This window comes from Electrophorus electricus, chromosome 22, assembly GCF_041902795.1.
Source record: "Electrophorus electricus isolate QZ-2024a chromosome 22, ASM4190279v1, whole genome shotgun sequence".
NCBI classification, from domain to species: domain Eukaryota; kingdom Metazoa; phylum Chordata; class Actinopteri; order Gymnotiformes; family Gymnotidae; genus Electrophorus; species Electrophorus electricus.
The window spans coordinates 5,758,735-5,781,540 of NC_137518.1; the positions used below are offsets into that span (position 1 = coordinate 5,758,735).

Sequence of the window (22,806 nt, forward strand, 5' to 3'; positions counted from 1 at the left end):
GTACAAAGATTCTGAAAAATAGTCAGAATTTGGTCAGAGACAGTTTTAGTTGAGCTTTGGCTTTGTCAATTTAAATAATATTGCTTAGCTACCTCTTCCCTTCACAGAATATAAGCTTTCACCAGCAGTACAGAAGGTAAATTAGCTCCTTAGTTAAAGGAGAAATTGCACATTTCCTTTGACTTAAATTACCTTGTTAACCTTCATTGTTTTGCTGGGAGCTGTTAATTTTCTACAGGTGCTGAAATTGTTTCAGAGAAAGCTACTTTTATTTTTAGTAGGGATTTTCAAAGTTGTGGTATCTTTGCCTGCATATTCATAGCAGACAGAGCAGTATCTGCACCACTCTTGCTCACCAAGAGTTCTCCACCAGAATGTGCCGAATGGTGAATCTCAATATGTCTGGCTACTTTGCATTGCGCCAGGCAACAATTAAACTCACAGATCACTATGCAAAGGTAATTCTGGGAGTTGGCATGGAATTTTTCTGAGAGCAGCAGTTGTGCAGTGATTTTGGCAGGAGCTGTAGATGTACATAAAGCTATGTAATTATATAGCATGACTGCTAGGTAAAGAATCCCAGACACTGCAAGGAGATGCTGTCTGGCTTTGTGTGGGAATGTCACAAAAGTGTCGAAGCATTCACAATGCAGAGTCTTCAGAAAATTTGACCAGTTGGTAAAATAGAGAAATGGTGACTTTCTTTTGTGTAAACAGCTTGGTAAAATGAATACCTCACATTTAAGATTCAGCACCATGTTAAGAGGGCTGAGAGCCTAATGATAAGAACATCAAAAACAGCCACTTCAGCGGTGTGACTAAATCCACTGCGTTTGGCAGCAGAGATACTGAATTTCTGGTAGTGCGTTATTTTCGTGCTTAAGATATCTAAAATTCCAATCAGTGGGGCATGCCTAATGCACACAATAGGACCAGCATCACATTTCTTAACGAGTCCCAGAGTGACCAGACAGAACACGATTCTCTTCGTTATTCCATGACATATGGCAGCTTAAGGTTTCATTACAACTTTCTCAGTATTAATGCAAGAAGGAGAAGGCATGCCCTGTCCCCCATACTGGAATCACATACACGAGGTCCTTACACCTGCAGTAGTGATGCTGCGATGCTGTAATGTCCAGCAGTCTTGATCGGATATTGATTGTTTCACTGGTTTGCTTGTCAAGGTCAGATGTTTTTCAACTGCACTTGCTTCTTGAAGTTTGTCTTACTTGTTTAAGACACTTGATACACATCCATGCTTTATGTACACTAAAATGCATTGCAATAAAAAGCATGCACTAAAACTGATGTCCTTAATGTCCACAATGGTAATATTTTTAATATATTTACATCAAAGCTTCATTATTTATATTTATATATATATATATATATATATATATATATATATATATATATATATATATATATATATATATATATATATTGCACATCTGCCAAAACATTGCACTGCCCTTTTGGTTTTTGCTATACCGATGCATACCAATGTCATTTCATTAGAATCCAAAATAATAGAACTCTCCAGTGACTCAACCTGCTTGACAATAACGCTTACACACACACAAGGAACAAGATCCAAAAATCTGTTTCTTTCAGCGAGTTGTGATGACTGGGAGAAGATCTCATTGAAGATGATCCAAAGATGACTCACTGCAACTGTTTGACTGCCATATGCTTCGTCGGGATTTTATGGAATACTGTGCAACACTGCTGATCCGAATGTGTTCGTTGTTGTGGCATGTAACTGTGAAGCATTCACTGGTTCAGACACTCACTCTTCCCTAAATAAAGGTGGGTGGGGACTTCCTGGCTGCACCATTTCACCTCTACAGTACAATTCCACTGGACGTTTGCAATGTATTTAGAGACTACTTACAGAGCACAACATTCATAACAACCTAAGCAGCTATGGATTATTCACCCTTTTAAAAGGTGCAATTAACCGGCTTCCATCGCAAGAGAAAATGCCATTAGGAATAAGTAGTAAAAGTTTGCCTCCATGTTCATCCCTAATGACTGCATGAAGAAAAACACTCAAAGCCAGTCTTACAAATTACCCTAGACTAATGACCTAGTACCATTCAGTGAGGAAATTTAAAATTCTTTTCAATCCAGACCAGAATGAATTTGTTCACATAAACGATCAATCTTGTTACTGACATTAAATCAGTAATGTTTGACATTACTCAAAGTCAATGTATAAAAATCAATGTTTAGTTTTATATCAACTCAAGACAATGTTCTAAATCCAAAATCATCCACAAGTTCATAAATATTAGGCACTTGTACTGTCTAGCTTAATTACCATTTTCCATCAGTGCATGTCTGAATATGTGGGCAATACCATGGAGAACGAACCTGTTCACAAAAGCATTGACAGGTGCTGATCGATCACAGTCATGGCTGTTTGTTTCTGCTAAACTCATAATATGATCAGGTATGTCCTAGCTGTTCTTTTGGCTTTGCAGGCAAAGCTTGAAAAACCCCACAATCAACACATCCTCCTTCTGCTTGGCCTGATACTTCTCAGACATTTCCGTTTCCTTCTTGCTCTCAATATAGGAAATTAATTGTTATTTCTTTAAGATCAAATTTTACCACTTTTGATTTTTGACAATGGTGCAGTAATACTAAAGTTAGCATTTAAGTTCTATCAAACATTATAAACATCAGTTTCAGTGCTGAAAGTGGAGCAGATCAGACTCTTTTAGAGAATAGTATATAAAAGCATGCAGGCATATGCTCCAGTGTAACACAAACAAGTGAGCCCATCATGCCCCACGGAGCAATGGCTCTTTTCTTATTGAGAACAGCTGACATTACAATGCTACATGATGCAATATCCAAATAAATAAATAAATACACACCCACTAGGATACATTAATATCTGGGTGATGGGTTTTTTTGTTTGTTTGTTTGTTTGTTTTATTTTGAGCATAAAGACCCTGAAAACATACTGATATTAAAACAGAGGTAACTGCCAGCTCATTTCAAAGGGGCCATGCTGAAATATTTGTTCCCTTTGATTTTCAACTATTAGGACTATTACAACTATTAGACCTCGTAAACGTTTTACCTTAAAACTACTAACAAAGTAAAATCTAATTTCGGATGTTTTCTCGCATTATGTGCTTTATTACTACATGCATTCTTCTCATGTGCATTCTGACCACTCAAGTCTGGTTTTTCAGGCTTTCAAGTTTTGAACTCACCTGCCATTCAGCAGCGCAAGAAGCTCTCCCGCGTGGTACAAGTCGTTACGCGTAACCCTGCTGAAGCGAAACGCGTTAAGGTTGCAAAAGGTGATGGCGGGGAATGTCATCATCGGAGCTGTGATTTCGTCTAGCTTGGTGACATGTGGGTACTGAAAATAGAATTTGATGCGGTCTACACATACTAGCACGAGGAAAGACAACGAGCCTAAGAAAAATATAATCCATAAGCATCGCTTTATGCACAGTCTCTCGTAACTGAACATGTGGGAGATGCCATGGAGAGTGGACCTGCTCGCAAAAACTTCGATGGTTGCTGGTCGAGGACAGTCCAAGTTGTCGTCGGAGTCGGTTTTAAGGTCCATGATTGTCGAGGTTCACTCGTCGAAAGAAATGTAATCTGTGAAGTAGGGGTTCACGAGCAAGAGTTACTAGTTCACGCCCTTTTACGCGTCTTTAAGTGGCCATACGAGCCCTCTGAAGTGTTTGCGCATTTACTTACCGCTGAATCGATACGAAAGAGATACTGGAAATGAGCTTTGACCTTTTTTGTCTGTAATGATAATCAGGCGATTGCTACAGCTCACTCAGCGGTTTGTAATATAGAGAGGAAAAATGATGTTGGGTTCAAGCAAGTCCGAGAGAGCACGTTCGGTACCCTTAGAATTTTTCCTGTCCTTCTCATAAGTATATTGTACACAGTGTGACTTGCATCTCTTATTGTCAGTAATGTAGATAAAACAACAATAACCCAAATTAAACAAAATGATAACAAGTAATAGTCTGATGTTGGGTAAAAACACTGCTGACTTCACTTGACAAGCAGTGTCCATGAGTATTTCTGCACACACTCACTCTTCTTCCGTTTCAGTGTCTGTTTCAGTGTCGATTCGCCACAAAAAGCACATGAAAACAGCCGTGATTATTTCGCTTCAGCCGTCACATTTGCAACTACTTTAAGAAAACGGAATCACCTGTCAGTGTACGTGGACATGTGAAAGAGATCACTAAAAAGATGAACCCGGTGCAAGGTGACAACGTTCACATCCCCGCAGTTCTTCCCGACGACGTAGGGCAGCGAAAAACAAAACGGAAAAGCCGCACGGCTTCTGAACACGGCAGATTCCGATCAGAGCTCAGTGCAATAGGCAATTATCACTACAATTATCCATTTACTCTGCAAAATCCGTCACCGAAGTCAACGTCAACGTCAACGAAATTAACATCACTGTCTCTGGATGTCGACACAACTCAACCAGCTCTCTTCCAGTTAATTCAAAGAACCGACGTGCCCGGACTGGACGGCACGCGTATACCGTTTGAATGACGAACTCGGGCTGCAGCCTAAGTTTAGCTCCAAAATAGCTCCGAGTTCGCTATCGCTTAAGATCTCGTTATGATCAATGTCGCTTGTTTGTAACAAATAGGTATGTCAGAAAGAAAAAATGACACGCTGCGACGGAGCATCCATAGGCTACACATCAGTGTTTCTCTCGGTGTACCATTGGCTGTGGCTTTAGCTGGTCTCGACCATTTTTGCACAGAAGTGTCCGTCAGAGGAGTGCGAGACACAGGGGGAGGTGGGGGTATTGGATGCAGCAGAAACACTTGGGGGGGAGGGGGGGGGTACGTGAAAGGATGTTGTTTAGCTTAAGATTTCTGCTGACGCGTGCTCTGGAAGAACTGAACTGCCTGTGCATCGTGTCACGGAATGTTCAAATTCAGCCTGGTCAAACAGGACAGAAAATGTTTCCTTAACTTGTCCCGGGAAACAATATCCCATGTAATTTCCAGACTAATTAAGTATTCTATATGGTCATGTGAAGAGAACTTCTTAAGATTTGGATAATAAGCTCAATTAAACTTACATGATCATAAGATCATGAAGATCATAAACTCATAGTTGTTATTATAAACAGCTTGAATATTTTTAAATAGATCTGAAAGTTTAGATATAAACACCATGCTTTTAGTGTATTAGTTTATTGCAATGGATCTGAAATCAGTGTTTTACTTAGAAACCACATTTAGAAATCTACAGCGAAATTAGCCCATGTGCAAAATGACATGAGCAATAAGCCAGGCAACACAGGGGTGATGTCCAGAGCCATTCCTAGCAGTAATGCCTGCCATGTGTTTTGGAACAGTGTAAACATGAAGCAGACACCAGGGGCCAGTTTCATGGACGCAGATTAAGACTGAGTCTAAGTTAAGAGGATTTCTGATGGGCAAGTCACCGCTGGCATTTCAATTTAGCCCAAGCCTGAGTTGCAGTCGTATCTCAAAGGCTGGCCCTAGGTGTTTAAGGCTTTCCCTGTGTAGGAATGGGAAAGAAAACACATACAGGCAGGAGCAGTGAGGGTATGGGTGAAAAATTACTTGCTCTCATAAAGCTGACGAAACTGTTTGAGAAACCCACAGCCTAAGGGCCAGAGGAAGTCAGCCATGAAATTGCACATGATGCATCTTTAATCCCCATTTGTTACAGTATTGGCTAAGGCTGGGTATTGCTGTCTCTGATAGGATCGATGGACGGAGTGATGTGATTTTGCAGTGACTTGGGGAATTCCCTGTTCATTTAGTCACAGCTGGTGACTGGGTTTGGGCACCAAGCCTGGCAGACAGTATTATTGATATAATTCTCCTAATGGGTTCATCAAACCCTCTGGGAATAGATCATTAACATAATGATGACCACATGATAACTATACACATGCCAGAAAGCTAGACCTGAGGGTGCATTGCTTCATTTATGATAGCATTAGGAATTCTGGCATCCTAAAACATTTTCATTATGATACACCATTAATGAGATTTTGGGACTGACTATTTCAAGGGCAAGGGTCTTTCCACGCTGGACTCAGCAGAAGGTTTCATGCCCAGGGTAGTAATCAGGTTGGAGAGAAAAGGGCTGACAGCTAGACCCTGAATCATGACTGTGTCAGTAATGACATCTTTCCTTTAATGAGAATCCCATAATCAAACACAGGAAAATATCAGTCATGCTGAATTAACCAAGCAATAAATTTTTTTTTTAAATATTCAGTACGGAGGAAAAAATATGCAGGTCTTAAAAGAATACTGAAAAGCTAACAGTAAACAGGGGAATATGTAAGAAAAAAAGGATGATTAAAGTATTATAATGATTAAAATTAAAGGCTAAAAATTAATGAGATGTGCCACAAGCGACTTTTTAAAACTGGCAATGGAGGAAGATGAAATTTTAAATAATGTGATGAAATTTTAAGTGATGTGATCTTTAGATCATGGGTACATAAATCCAAAAGATTTTCTTGCTTTTTTGTTCTTGTAATTCTCTAGTAGCCTATGTGTTCCTCAAACAATATTTTAGGATGTTAGTTGGAGAATCTACTCGAGCACACGCTCATGTGCTTGATGATGCATGCATGATGCACTCATCGAAGTTGCATGTCTTGCCAGATCATTATGTATTGCAATCACCAGTTGGTCGCAAAAGTGAGTGGCACTTTCTGTGGCGTATGGGAAGGTCAGCAGAAAACAGAAGAAGCTTTAGGTGTTTAACTCTAGTGGATGTTGGATTTTGGGGGAAGGATCGTTCCTTTTCAAGAGTTACTTTGTTTGCTTGCACTATTTTCATACACTTAGTGAACTCTTGTCTGAGCATATATAGGAGGGAAACCCAGGGCCTGGGACATAACTTCAAAGCAATACATCTGTCAGGTCTGGGATGTATTTTTAAGACAGTAAATTAAGGAAGCAATGCAGTAAGATTGTTACACATTAACCTAACGTGCACACACACCAATACGCATCCAATCATACACACAGACGCTTACACTCACACACACCATACATTTAGTCACACCTACACACACCAATGTGCATCCATTCGTACATATGCACAAACATGCTCTCACACATTCATCATACACATGTATACACACACTCACAGTACCCACTGAGGTACACCCACATATGCATATGGGCTCAATCCTGGAATACAAATAATGACCAAAGCAGATTTTAAGACACAACAGAGATTTTTCCTACGCAAAAAGAGTGGGGATATCAAAAGGTAAAAAGGTAATAGAGAGGGCTATGATTGGAGAAATGACATTTGAAGAGATAAGAAAATACGAAAAGACCATCCTTGGAGAGTGACAGATAAAAGAAGACCCCAATTGCAGGGTCTCCAGTTGTTCTTGAGGCAACTCCTTTGATATATACTATGTATTGGTATAAATTAAGCACATCTTCTGTTTTTCTCCATCATCCTGAATTCTGACTCTCATTGCCTTTTTGATTACTTTCTTCTTTTCTTTTGCATGACATGACAAACTATCAAGAATGTATTTGTAGCAGCTGAAATCTTAACAAAATCTTGACATTTGTGCGGAAAGTCAGACTATATGATCATTGTTTTCTGGCAATAAACCCACAATGCTAGAAAATTGAGACATCAGAAGGTGTTCTCTCTACTGGTTCAGTTCCTCAGAACATTCTTATTTTCAGTCCCACATTCTAAGTTTACACTGTACTATCACTTATTTGAACTTGGCAAGATGGTCATTCATAATTCCAGAGCGCCACTGAAGGTCGAGATACATCATCCACCACTGACCAACGAAGACTGAGGATGTATTTTCTCTACTTAACCAAAATGAAGAAAAGCTAATACAACATTTAAAGCAAAGATTACCATAGTCTGAAAGCCACAGTGTGTTTATCCATGGCTTGTTCTTTTTGCTATTCTCTTAGTCTAGTTTTGCTGTACACTTCTTGTATAGAATTTACCTACTTCGCTCCACCCCCAAAGAAGCATGTGCAATTTATGTAATCTTATCCAATGGCATATCAGACAGCTATAATGGTGTATAATTATTCTGATCTAATTAAGTAGTGTAAAACAAATATTTAGGTTAAGGTTCCGTGTTTTGACTTTTGATGTACTCTGTGCCACATTAGCTGGTAGTTGTGACATATTCTAAGTAAACTGAAGAGCAAAAGCTCATAAGTGATTAGATAAAGGAGAGCATTTGGAGGAATTAAAAAAAAATCTTCCTAAACTGGAAGCTTACATCTGGAGCTAAGTTATTGTTATGGTGTTTGCTACTGATGTTGTAAACTCCCATCTATTTAATTGAATTGGCTGAGCAGAATAAAGAGGCTGTGATTGGCCTGCAAACCTAAACTAAAGCTCACAAGTAGTTCGGAATATGGGACACTTAATGTTTTGGCTATTCTGGCCATTGAAAATTGCAGAATTTGCACTTGAAGTCTCATAGATGATTTTGCTGAGTTCATAGCATGTCACATATACTTCACCTGAGTGGTTAACTTACAATTAATTCTATATGGTTGAAACATAACTATATCAAGAATTATTCCATCTATTCCATTTGACTAATTTTTCACTGGGACCCATAAGATCCTAGTTATGTCACTACTGCTACCAGTTATTGTGAAGCAGACAACATTGAACCAGGTTGCTGGTTCAAGCCCCACCACTGCCAAGTTGCCACTGTTGGGCCCCTGAGCAAGGCCCTTAATCCTCAATTATTCAAGTTGTACTCATAGTAGTAAGTCGCTAAATGCCATAAATGTAAATATTCCTTTAGGCATGCAGGTACAATGATGTAAGTTTATTCCTTGGTTAGCATGTTACCCAGCCCAGATGTTTGATTTCTCCAGGTATCAAATGAGTGAATGTTTCATGGTCTAAAACACACATAGTTTCTCACAGTTTAAATGGGAACTTTCATTATGGCTGTCTGCATAGTTCTGTAACAGGCCAGCGTGTTTGTCGGGCACTACGATGCATTTCCATGGTTGCTCTGCCCAGTAAATTAAATGGCCCACTGGTGCATGTAAGAAAGGGGATGGGGGCACATAATGGAACTGAAAGCAATGAAGACTTGAAAGCTCAGGAAAGAATTTATTGGTTGTAAGGAAGTGTCCTGGGACCTTTCATAGGAATTCCTCCACAGAGATCTTAAGGAGCTCATTGATTGCACACAGGCAAGAAAGTAATGGGCACAGATCAGATGGAAGACCACAGAAGACGAGAAAGAAATAAGAGCATGCAAAAGCAACCTTAATCAGCAGGTAGAAAGGAAGCAAAACGGACAGCAGGTAGCTGTGTGGCAACAATCATTACTGCACAACGTGCTGAGCGGGCCCATCCCAATATCTCTGGTAAAATATTCTTCATCGCAGCAGCCAATGCCATGGGCGTTCATCTCGTGGCTCCTCCCAGCATCTTCATTCTGAATAAAGATTACCTGCCGTGGCGCTCTCTAACATACGATAGAATCCTTCCCACTGCAACTGCGGTGGTAAAGGAAGCCATGTTCCAAGGGTAATGTGCTGATGAACCACCAACAAAGGAAATAGAAGGAAAACCCATGAATTGCCATTTTTTTTAGAGAGGCTTTAAAGAATTTATGTGGCACACATCATGGATGCGTTTAAAATAAATCAGCTTCATAAAACCAACAAATAAACAAAAAAATAGATAGTGAGTCAGGGATCAAATTAAGGGTGCGGCCAATGCAAATGAAGCAGCCTAGAGCCAGAACCTTTTAATGCATGTCTACCCACACTCTGTCAGAATGAAGAACATTAGTTAATATTTCATCGGCTGTTGAAGCATGGCGCCAGAGCATTATCAGTGGCTGTTCACAGACTGGAGCACTGCCAGGCCATGCATGCTGATTTGTCTGTTCCCAAGCATGCTGATTTGTCTGTTCCTATGTATGCTGATTTTTCTGTTCCTATGGTCATAAGATGAGCAGATGCTGTCTTGCTCTGCCATGCCATGTCCTGGGGAGCTGGCCACTAGATGAATCAGGGCTGAATAAAAGCCTCTAGACCACTGTGGTGCAATCTCTCATCTTAAAAAAGTGCATATAACCATAAAGAAAGAAAAACAAAAGTAAACAAAAAATAACTCACCAATTTTCAGAAAACAACTGTGTTCTTGGCAAGCCATCTTGAGACTGTGTCTGGACAGGAACTTGGCTGGCTCCTGAGAGATGGACAGATGGACCATTAGCCATAATGAGGTCCTACAGAGTTTTCTGGGACACCAGGCCACGCCAAGAAGCACATGGAAGAACATCCAAGGACAGACTGGTCACATGAAGAATCCAACCCATGATGCCCCTGACATTGGTGTCCCAGTGTCTTTTCAGTGAGGAAAAGAACCTGTTGTTATACTTAGTGGTGGAAGCATAGATCCATTCATTTTTGGTCAGCTAATTCTAACTAATGGCACCTACAGGACACGATTGTGAGGTTCAGTTTTAAACTCTAATGCAAATGTAATGTGTAATGTGGGAGGCAAGGCAGAATGTAAAGACGAGTTGTGTTGCACAAGCACAGATGTTTAAAACAGACCTGAGGGTGTTAAAACAGGTAACAAAAACAAAAAAATTAGAACAGCGACAATAAGCAAAACAAGACAAAATGCTCTAAGCGATAAAGAATACTAGAACACAATAACATGGCAAACAACAGCCTATATGAGGTCAAACACTGACAAAGACTGTCTAATACACTAGGATAACTACAAGGGACAGGTGTAACATGCAACTGACTAACAATGGAGGGGCGTGGCCATGTAAGCACACACACACTGACAAAAATCAACATACAGACAGGGGGATGAGCCTAGGAGGAGGGAGCCGTGCTGTGACATAATGAAACGTAAATGACATAATGAAACATAAATGCAACCAACCAATTGCTTGACAAAATAACTATAAAGAACCCCTTCAATATCCTTGATTACTAATGTTTGTTATAATGTTTGTTATACTAAACAAACATTCAGAATTAATTGACCAAGTGGGCCATTAAGAAAATGTTTAGGAATTTGTAAACAGATCAATTCATTAATCAACTTAGTTGAAACTCCTTTTTGCTTTGGAGACAGTACAATAGCTGAAACAGCAACAGACCCTTGCACTTAGGCTTTAGGTTGTCAGTCTGCATTATGAATCTCATACATCGCAGCATCAGAATGGCAGATGTTATAGCCAGATTCTGGAACTTGTCAGATGATCTTTGTCAGACGCTGTAACTTGTAGCCCTCTCAGACTGCTGCTGGAGTTGGCAGAGACTGATCCCAGCACAGTTGAAGCACATCTGCTGCCATGTAATATTTAATCCCAAGAAACTTGGAACATACAACAATATGATTTAGTCCTCATATAACCTCTAATACTCCTGCCTTATTATTTAGTTATTAATATTAACGCATATTATTCAATCATTAGTGTGAATTATTCAGTTTCTTCATTGCAGGTAGTATGAAAGGTACGTAGTTACAAGAATGAGAAATGAGAGTTTAGACCCTCCAGGAGTTTAAAATTAATTCCCATAACAACCAAAGAAAGTGTTTACTGTACTTTTGTGTGCTGTCGTTTTAAAACTTGTTGTGTTGGCTCAGAGGATCATCTTATGAGATGAATTATTGGAATTATTACATCCTATTTCTATTATGGTGGGTTAAAAGACTACATCAAAGAGTGACAAGTGACTTTTTAATAGCTAAGTAACCAAAACCACATTTAAGCATGAGCTAGTAATTTAAAAGTTTTGTAATTCTCTGTTCCAGCTGCTTTCCATACTGTATATGCATCTACCTTTTCATAATTTAGACACACACACTCCATATCAGCAAAGTCTCCTGCTCATGAATTATTTGTATGTATAGGGTTAAGGTTCTGAATAGCTTTACACACGTTTCATTTTAATGAGATCAAGGGAAGTATGACCAGCTGTTAGGTGCATAGAAGTAATGTTGCTTTTTATAGTCTATATATCTTTATAATTAATTGAGCAATTAAACTATATATAGGTTTCTCTCAATGATAATTAAACAAAGGTTGTGTGTCTCTCTCTCTCTCTCTCTCTCTCTCTCTCTCTCTCTCTCTCTCTCTCTCTCTCTCTCTCTCTTTATTTCTAACTATGTTCCCAATTCCAGATTTAAGTAAGTAATGTATATTAAGGTATTTCAGTCAATGTCCACATGTTCTGTAAAATGAAGAGACTGGACATCAACAGCAATTCCACATGACCCTGCATGAACACACCAGTCATAGCCATCTAGCTCAAAGCAAGAACAAAGCAGTAGTGTCAACTTTATAAATGCTGCTTGTTGCGCAGAGCTGCCAAAGGCTAATTGCTCTCTTGCTAATTAAGAGTGAAACTGGTTAAGGTTAAAATAAATATGCAATTTAATCATTAAAGTGTGTTCTAAGGCTCATTTGGGGCATACTGAAGGGAAACGCAACAAAAAAGAGTGTGTGTGTGAGGGGTGCTACAAAAAAAATAAATCTATAAATAAAGTACTCTATCAAAGTTAAAAATGCAACCATGAAAGAACAAGTTTCAGGTTTCCTTCACCTCTGGGCTTATATATTTAAAATGCAGTTTTTAATGAAAAGTTTATTACGATTAGATGCGCAAGCTTCTTTGTAGGTACCCTTTAAAATTCTTGAATTCTCAAACGGATGTAGGTTATGTTTTATTCACTGCTTTTAAAAAACAGACCCCTGCTTTGAACTGATTGCTCATACTCTGGGATAATATCATTTAAGCTGCCTAGCTACTCTTCAGGAAAAGAGTAAGTGCATTTGTTATCGGCCTTCCAAGATAGTGTGGCAGACTTTGATTGAAATCCGTGGCAAAATGTCAAACTCCTTATTCATAGTTACGCTTTTGCTCATGCCTGCACTGAAAGATCACCACAACACCCACAGTTAGTTGTTAGCACAGCTCAGGGCAAAATGCTGAGCCTCAGCTGAGATGAAAGAGATAACGGCCATTTTCCATCCGCATTCACCTTTGGGTGATCCCTAGGAAATGCCTAGGCTTGCTATGAAAATGGACAGCCAGAGACAGTGGACTTGTTAAGTTAAGCTTTTTCTCTGTATGTCTATATTTGTTGTTTAATCTCCTTTATCTATAACAACCTGCTAACAATGCGATGTGCGAAGGTCGTGTTGTTCGAGGTGCACAAACCTGGAGATTGCATTTTCAAATGGCCTTGCCAAATGCCAGTGCTGAAATTTGATTGACAGAATTCACAATGGATTAGGAGAACAAAGGTTCGCTGAATGTCAGACTCGCACCGTGGAATGCTCAAGACTTCCTCTTCCTTGGCTGCAATGGGTTCGCACCCTCGCGCAGGATTTGAGCTGCTCACATTAATTAGCTTTCTTAATTAACTCAGCATGTGTAAACATTAATATTCCAGCCTCATAAGACAGCGGAAGCTAGCCTCTTTTCACTGCTAAAGAAGGTGACTTTGCTACTTCGGCAAAGTGCGTGTCTGAAAATTGAAGGTTTGAAATCAGTCCGAAAGATATTTTGTGTCGTGAGCATTGTAATTGTCATTCTGTGGAGGTTGTAATTGTCATGAAAATAAGGTCCATGCACGTAAGTAAACAAATACAGAAAATAAATCATTGTCGAATTGATTGATAATCTTTATCTGCAACACTGACAGCTTATGCATTCATCTGTCACCGCGGCGTCATAAATGTAAACACCGCCAAACAATGTTTATATTTTCCTCCATTTCAGGAAAAGTGATCAAGTCTTGTCGCAGGTACAGATCCAACCAGCAGATGCAAACAGGCCTTCCATCTGTGGCTGCAGCACACACAGCCATTGTGTCCATTTTGAACCTCAGAACATAGGGATGAGGTTCTCAAGAAATCTATGAATCAGCATGCATCACCATCTGCCATGCACTGCTCTGTGGGGTCACCAGAGCCTTATTAAATGATGATATAATATATCGGCTTGGATCTTCGAGGGAGGGACGACAAATCAGGGCTGATGGCCTCATCCCCTCTGATACGCCAAGGTACCCATAAATCAGTTGTTCTTAATTACCTTTTGGCTCAATGCTTGAGCTGAGAAGTGACAAAGCGGGGGCAACTGCTGCTGCTTTGCTAGAGGAGCAGCCTCCTCCCCTGGCCCCGGGAAGGTGGAGACAGATGAAAGGGATCGAGGCTTCCTGAGATCAGTCAGGTGCACCGAGGGGCCTTGAGATCATAGCCCACCTCTCAATGGCCCTACCTTCGCCGACCCTGATTGACGAGTTTTTCTCTGAGGATGAGAGAGGGAGAAGTAGTGAAAGACGTGGGGTTGCTGACGGAAAGAGGAAGACACAGATGGTAATGAGAGAAAAAGGGGAGATAGAGATTGTATAACCAAGGGAAACTGAGAGAGAGACTACAACAGATAAGAGAGTAGCATGGAGAGTATTGATTGTTTTCATTGTGATTTAATTGCAATTAAAGGTTGCAGAGGGTTCCCCTGATTTCACACTGAGGGATACGAGGCTGTATTGATGCACAGTATCCCATCCCAATTTCTGGCAGGAAAACCAACGGTAATTCGTTACCACTGAGCACTTAGCATATTAGTGTCAATGTATATGTTAACAATGCAGGCTCATTGGATTGTATAGCCACACAATTTGTGCTGCCATGCGTAAATTTAGTTTGTGCAGAGGTGGCTTTATTGCAAAGCAATAACCCGGTACCAGAACCGTTTGTCATGACATAAATGACTGGTTGAAATGCACAGTCAGAGCTGTAACCAAACATTCAGACTTAGGACCAGCATTGTAAGATCAAGACTTGTTGCTTGTTGACTGTATAGCTTGTTGACAATGTAATATTAAATGGAAAAAGGGAGAAATTCTTATTAGAGAGTTTGTATTAACAAACGCAGAATCTGTGGTTTTTGAGAGACAAATATGGATAAATGAGAGATATATTTTTGTTTTTGGCCAGTACAGTTTGATTAACATATCACATGGTAATGATCTAGTTAATAAAAACATCATAAAAGGTGAACCAAGCATAAAGATTGTGGTTACATTTTTTCAACGTTGCTCACAGCCCCGCCTCTAAGAACAGCTGCTAACATAAACTGTGAATCAAAGCTCAGCTTATATTTTATATGCCATTGAACCCAATTTACCTCAATATCTGGATTTGTTATACTGTATGTCTACACACAGTGCAGGTGAGAGAGGTCTAAGGGACAACCTTAAAAATTTTTCATTAGGCAGGATCTCCTGTTAGTCCCCTGCTTACCCATTACCCCAAATCAGGCAAGTCCAAAGATTCAGTCTTGGAAATGTTACACATCTTATAGATCCATTACTGTGAGCCATTATTGCAGTGTAGTGCCATAATCAAATTCACTTTTTACATAAAAGCTAACAATCCAAACTCTGGGCAAGTAGTAAATTTATTCAAACTTGGCTGCTATTCAAGAGGAAATGGGTTGTGTCCTAGCATACAGTCAAAGCTACTGTGCCCTTCAGCAAGATCCCTAACTCTAATGTTGTGTCTTAGCATATAGCCACAGCAACTGTATTTACATTTACATTTACAGCATTTAGCAGACGCTCTTTTCCAGAGCGACTTACAGAACTGCTTTGTCATTTACTTATAGAATATTTCCTAGTACAGTACTGTATTACCCTTCAGCAAGGGTCCTAATTCTAAAACCTCCTGCAATGCTACTCAGAAAGTTAACTAAAATAAGATGCTCACTGCAGAAACATCAGTTAAATGGCAAACTACAAAATGGGTTTGCTACATGGGTTTTCTACATAGGTTTGTCTGTAATTGTCTGTAAAGCCCACTGATACAGACACTCAAATCCTGAGAGGTTCCTCTTGGAATTGAAACCATGGCATACTGAGGGGAGTAAAAGGTTTGGAACATTTGCTGTAATGTGTTTGCATGAATATTAGGAATATAAATATTCAGCACATTATTGCTAAGATGTCTATGTAATTTTACCTTTATAGCGATTATGGCTTAGCATATGAGTTCCCTCAGTTTCCATCAATGTCTGCTACGCACTGGAGTTAATGTAGTATTTATAAAACAAAAGAGGTAGGGGATAATTTTGCACACAGCCAATAATGTATGAAATCAATTTTGTTTGGAGATGAAGGTATTTTCATTGTTCAGAATATTGTGTTATTGCACAATAGATTGTCTCAAGTGCACTATAGTACAGTTATATATTTATTTATTTACTTATATAGCATTAGAATGTGTAAGGGTATTGTAAATTCTGATCAATGTTTTGTATTGGAATTCATGTTTATTCTTATACAATGAATTATTGTGTACATGTACCCTTATAGTTTCTGTACACATACTAGATACCTTGTCCAGGAATTTCAAATAATGTGCAAAAATTCAATTAAGCAGCAAATTAACCATAATCAAATTATCATACAAGTAAATGAAATCTTATCATTGTTAAATTCACATCTAAAATTGTTTCAAATTCTCTTTACCCACTGTGACTAAGCAGCCCACATTAAAATCTCTCCATGGATGTTGCATTAGTTCTCCCTAATAACATCATGACTGCACCAACTACCAAACACATTTCTTTGAGCTAGAACACTTCCTAGGTCATTTCCCAGCAGGCACATGCCGTTTGAGTACAGTAAGCCTCACCCACTGCTTCTCTATTCACTAGGCAGTTCTGCAGGACTTGCACATGCTGTTATCTACAGCTTGATACTCATCACCTACCTTGTTTCAGGTTCACTGGCAGGACTGTCACTAAGGCTTTTCATTCTGGGCTTGAGCCAGAATAATTTGAGCTGCGCCTCAGATGATTCTTATTGGGTTAGGGTTTGAGTTGAGAAAAACATTACTGGGTGAATTTTAAAATTGTAACTAAGCACAACATTATTTGAAAAACAAACAAACAAAAAAGGCAAAGGGCAGTCACATAATGGAACATGGAAAAACAAATCTGCTTAATTTCATACAAAAGATCAAAAAGATCATATATATATATATAGTGTGTGTGTGTGTGTGTGTGTGATGTATGCCCGTGTTTGTGAGAAAAAAGTTATTTTGATTAGATTAACATTTAGATGGACTATTTTTGATACTGAAGCACTGAGCCTTTCTGCCTCTAGATGGATAAATTCATAAATGTATTCAGTTTACATGATAGGTCACAATGCTTTTGGATTTATGTACTCATCTGGCCATGGTGATATAATTTGTTAATAAACATTTAATTTATATTACATTTTCATAACTGTTTCCAATTGAACATCACAAATGAGTCTTATAATATCATCATATGTGATAGACTTTATCTACGTTCATAAATATTCTAAGGGTTTTAAACTGTGATCTCAATATGTGGTGAAAATATTGTTTAAAAATATCAAAAGAAAAAAAAACATTTATTTTGCAAATGATATCTGGATCTCCTTCCTGGTCCCAGATGTTTTCCGAACTCCTCTGTTCATTGGTCGGTGAAGTGACCTTGGTCTTGGCCAATAGATGCCACATCATCAGAAGCAATCCCACATCTTTATAAACTTTAGTCAACAGCTCATGCCAGGAGAGGAAAAAAAAACAAATAAGCCAGAGAAAAGTGTTGGGGTGACTAGGAATCTCTCCACCACAGACATCTAAGCCGTAAGCAGTAATGTAATGCAATGCAGCATGTTAATGAGTGTTTAGGAAGTCAATGCTAGCGTAGGGGAGTGGCAATCACTGTCCTCTCTTTTATCCACGTGCTTAGGCTTTCCCCTTCAGTGCGCTCTTCATGTGTCGTAAAACAGGCCCTCCAACATATTTACTGCTAATACTCAATGGAGGGTAACAATACTCAAACAGTGTCCCATAAATATGTCTTAATAATAAATCATTTGGAATAATGTGGAGGCTTCATGAAGAATGTGTAAGCCTTGTACATACTCACATTTAATACAAACCAGTGATTTCCTGCTTTCAAATGGATGTCGGAATGGATATCCAGAAGGATGTTATGATTTGTTTTGCTGACAAATTAGCACAAACTCCTCTGACCTGAGTAACCTCTTCAGCCTCTAACATCAATGCAGTTTTGACATAAACTGTTGAAATGAGGAAATCCACTCTAGGAATGTTAGGGACTTATCCTCTTACTAGGAAATGCTGAGACTCATGTATATTGGTGATGGGGCTTGTGTGCGTGTCTGTGTGTGTACACATAAACATTGTATCCTTGTGATTTGTGATGGAAAAGGTGAGCAGGAGTGATCGTGCGAATGTTTGCTTGCACTTGTGTGCATGGTGCATGCTCGATCTGGGTTTGTTTGTGTCAGATGCAGAGCTAAATCCTCAAGGGGGGTGGGAGGGGGTGGGGCAGGAGCCCAGAATCCTCTCTCCAACTTTTTTCTTTTTTTCTTATCTTTTTTTATTCATGCCAAGAGTCTTCTGCAGCGGATTGGCCAGCAGGGCGCCATCAGCCATGAAAGAAGCTCTCCTTGTGGACTCTCCTTGTGTGTGTGTTTCCAGCTATCTGACGGCAGCCCGGTTAATCCGGCAGGATACGGCACCTGCTGCTGTCATGGCAGTGGTGGTGGGCACTGGAGTAACATACCTGCAGTGAGACAGACAGGGAAGAGAGGAACATACCTGCAGAGAGACAGACAAGGAAAAGAGGATCAGACTGCGGAGAGACAGATAGGACAGGACACAGAGACTGCAGAGACAGACAGGGCAGTCCAGAACAGAGAGACAGACAGGGAAGGGAGGAACATACCTGCAGAGAGACAGGACATGGAAGTTTAGAGTAGAAACATCTTTCCCCCATGACTTACAAAATGCCAGCTTCTGACGCAATAGAGAACATGGATGCTGAAGAGTAGCTGAATTAGCAGATCTTGTATATTAAGTGGGGCAGTGTTAAACAAAAATTAAACAAACTGGTTCAAGCCGTATTACCAGAATATTGAACCATTTTCATTTCCCGTTTCCCACTGTCTATTAGCATTTTGTTCTGGAATCAATAGTTCCTATTATTTTAAACCACAACTAGTATTTTCCTTCAGGTGTGTAGGTAGGAAAAATACTACCTGAATCTATATTCTATATATAAGTCATGGAGCATCTTGGGATCTTTCTGAATCATTTAACTAATCTTTAAGTAGAATTTGAAAGTTTGCTCCAGATCCAGGCAAGGTTTACTATTTTCCACATTAACAGTGGCAGAACTGAAGAGGCACTGAGCACAGCACCCTTCCCTACCCTGTCCCCCCAAGATTTTTTATCTTGCAGTCATCAACACAAGCCATTAACTTTCAAACCTCATCTTCCTCCTTCGTGCTGAGTTCATTTATGGGAACCCAAATCCCCTTCATTAAGAGACGGCACTCTATCAAGAGCAAACATCTTTAATTAAAACATCCCCGGCACTTCCCTCCCTTTGATCTGCACTTTTGATTCATCCCTCCCTGTGCAGAGGTGCAGAGAGAGTGAGAGGGAATGATAGAAAAGGCCACCGAGTGCCTGTGAGAGAACAGGAGAGCTCTGCTCTTTGGTGAACCAAAGCCAGTGTCCCCCACGCTCTCATCACAGCAGGCTCAATTACTGGCCAAGACAGCTATCTCTGTAATAGAGAAAGATAAGAGCATAATCCAAAATGCAGACAGTTTTAATGGGTCCTGCTTTAATTAGCAACCCAACAAAGGGCTTTGGCAATGGTTCCTTTCTTGGTCATTTTCAGGCCCATTGTTTGGTTGGAGAATCATGAGTTTCGACCTAGCAAAGAACTAAGTGGAAGTCTAAATGTCCCCGTTGGAGAGATTCTAAGGCTGGGAATGAGCTAATCCAACCAAATGCCAAAGCCAACGTCAAGCAAAGAACATCTAGAAATTTTCACACTTTTCATTTTGAACTAGTGACTATTGTTTTTTGCAATACGCTTTACTATCCAACAAAAAGTGGTGATGTAGGTGATTGTAGTTTTCTCTGACTTCTATTATATACAACTGCAGCACACTTTAAGTATCCAGTAAAAAATTTTGCTTCTTTTTCTTCAAACATGGCAATAGGATTACTGGTTGACATTTTATGACCAGGCACCTAGATAAATGAAAACAGGTTATGTGAAATTATCAAAATAAAGGCATTTACTATTTTAATAATTGCTATCAACCCAAACCAGTTTTAATATTTCCAAATGCTAATAAGCACCTTTAATGTTGCCTGGCCATACAACCCTCAAAAGCTCAGTTCAGCTGAATTGAAACCAATTCATTTAAAGTAAAGAACACTTATACTGGAAATGACCTATATGCAGCAGGCAACAGGTTCAGATGTATTTATGTATTTATTGCACAGTGGTGGTATAAGTGATAATAAAATGTATGATTACTGATCACATAGCATTTAATAGTTTTTCATAGCATAAATCATGTGTGGTTTCAAAACTGTCTCTATCTAAAATGAAAAGTTCCCATTATATCACATCTTAAGACACTGAATTATTTTATATCAAAACTGAACAAAAATTAATGACAAATTAATGTGCCTACCTAGGGAAATAAAGGAAATGTTGTGTAGGTCAGACTTGCAAATAAACTTTTTTTTCTTTTGATAAAAATGACATTATTTTCTAGGCTACTTCTAGTATGTGACATTTAAAGCCACCTTATATTATTGGGGGGTTCTTTTGGGGTTTTTTTGCTGTTGTTGTTGTTGTTGTTGAGATCACATTACGAGATATATAATAGATAAAATAGAATATTTAATATTAATAGATTTAATATTAAATGCAATTTCAGAAACCTAAATAGCTTTGAGGACTTCAGGTAAGCCATTGTATGAGTGTTTTTTATTGTTGACAATGAAATGAATTACATTTGCTCTTACAGTTTAATTAGATGCTCTTTGAAATTCAACACCATGTTTCTGCATCCAGAGAGGGTCACTAAGCTGAGGTGGATTCATTACACTATTGATTACATATATATTCAGCAGCCACTTTTTAGTAACACTGCCTTATTAGAAACACCTAGTTCGTGTACAGTTAAAGAGTCTTTCACCATGCATAATTTGTGCTATCCATCTGCTTGGCTGGTCATTAATCATCAGGTTCTGCACACAGGATGGCTATTTGCTGGATATTTTTTGACTAGCAGACCATTATCCATGCAGCATTGACAATGAAAGGTGTACAGATAGATGACAAGTTCCTGTAGTTCTCCTGTACCTTACTTGGTAGACATAACAAGGTGGCAAGAAACAGAGGCAAGATGTTTGCGTGAGTGGAATTTATTGGAGTTCATGGTGATAATGCAAGGACAAGAAAAACAATGAAGGCAATGGGTGAACAATGGGAAAGTAAAGACACTAAGTCATTATTAAAAACTAAAACTAGAAAAGAATCAACTAGAACACCTAACTAGGAGAACAGGGCAGTAAGAAGTAAGCACAAGGAAACCTACATATTAACCAACAAGCCAAAAATTCCCAACTAAGTCTGGGGATAGATATATATATATATATATATATATATATATATATATATATATATATATATATATATATATATATATATATATATATATATATATATATATATATATATATACAGTAAAAACAAGGGACAGCTGGGAACAGGAACTGGGATGTGCTATAATCAAGATATGGGTGACACGGCTGTGGAATTAGGAAGCCACACAGAACCAAAACAAAACTAAAGCACATGGCACAAGGTGTGGGCATTGCGCTAGGGAGCACACACACTTATTAAATATATATATCACTCTAGACAAGAGTATCTGCCAAATGCTGTAAATGGAAATCCATCTTAACACACAGCAATGTCAGTGTCACTGCTTTGTTGAGAATACTCCAATCAAATAGCCAGGTCAGCAATATTCCATTGTTCATAAACTCTATTGTAATATATATAGCACTGTAGAGGGCAACTGCTGTACATCTGTAATTTTACATTTCTATGTGTACACATATAATATATATCACAGTCACATTGTCATTTCTGCATTCATTTGTTGGTCGTATGGCTTGTTATGGGGTGTATGTGGAGACTGATCAGCTGCTGTCTCATGATATGAATGACATTTCTTATCACACTCTTGATACCTAGTTAAACTCCAATTCATTGAACACTGTGTTAATTCGAAAAGCTTTTGAACCTGTGTATGTCACCAGAGATGTGATGTGGCCAGATGTGCGTATGTAGCTAAAGGTCATTCAACGGACAACTGGCACCACAGAATAAGCAATTAACACAAGTCCAGGGCAGGAGATAACTGACCAGAGTGTTTTCCCCAAGCAAACATACTCACATATTCTGCTGGCTTATCAGAAAAGACACAAAGAGCATACTACATCCTGTAGAAGACACAAGGGAATGAAAAAAGCCTTGTCACTCGCAACCATGAGCTACAAATCCAGATACATGATTATTCTGTCTGGTCTACATTAGGCCTGCTGACAGTCACCACAGTCACTATGTTTCAGTGGTAAAACCACAGAGCGCACCTTCAAAGCAAAGGAAATGAAAACTTTTCAGCAACAGAATTAAGATACTATGTTTAAAGGTCACTTTTCCACTGCATATCCAGGAAAGAGGCCAGTTGGGGGCAATTCTTCAGACTTAACAGCTATATTTGTACAAAGGGAATTCCTTTAGGGGAATAAAACCTTTGTTTCCTGAATAACTCCTAAGGGCTCTCTGTAGTCTTGGCTGACACAGAAACAATAACAATATT

At 39.0% G+C, this 22,806-nt stretch overlaps 1 protein-coding gene across 2 annotated transcripts in view; it reads right to left on the reverse strand.

The window, feature by feature from the left end:
- The window catches only part of asic1b (acid-sensing (proton-gated) ion channel 1b), a 157,757-nt gene extending 153,112 nt beyond the window's left edge, over positions 1-4,645 (reverse strand). For both annotated transcript variants that reach the window (XM_035520621.2, XM_081705574.1), the window contains exon 1: positions 3,234-4,645. In XM_035520621.2, coding sequence (XP_035376514.1) covers positions 3,234-3,598 — 365 coding nt within the window. In that variant the 5' untranslated portion in view covers positions 3,599-4,645. The remainder of the gene's footprint in view (positions 1-3,233) is intronic.
- Between the last annotated feature and the right edge of the window lie 18,161 nt (positions 4,646-22,806).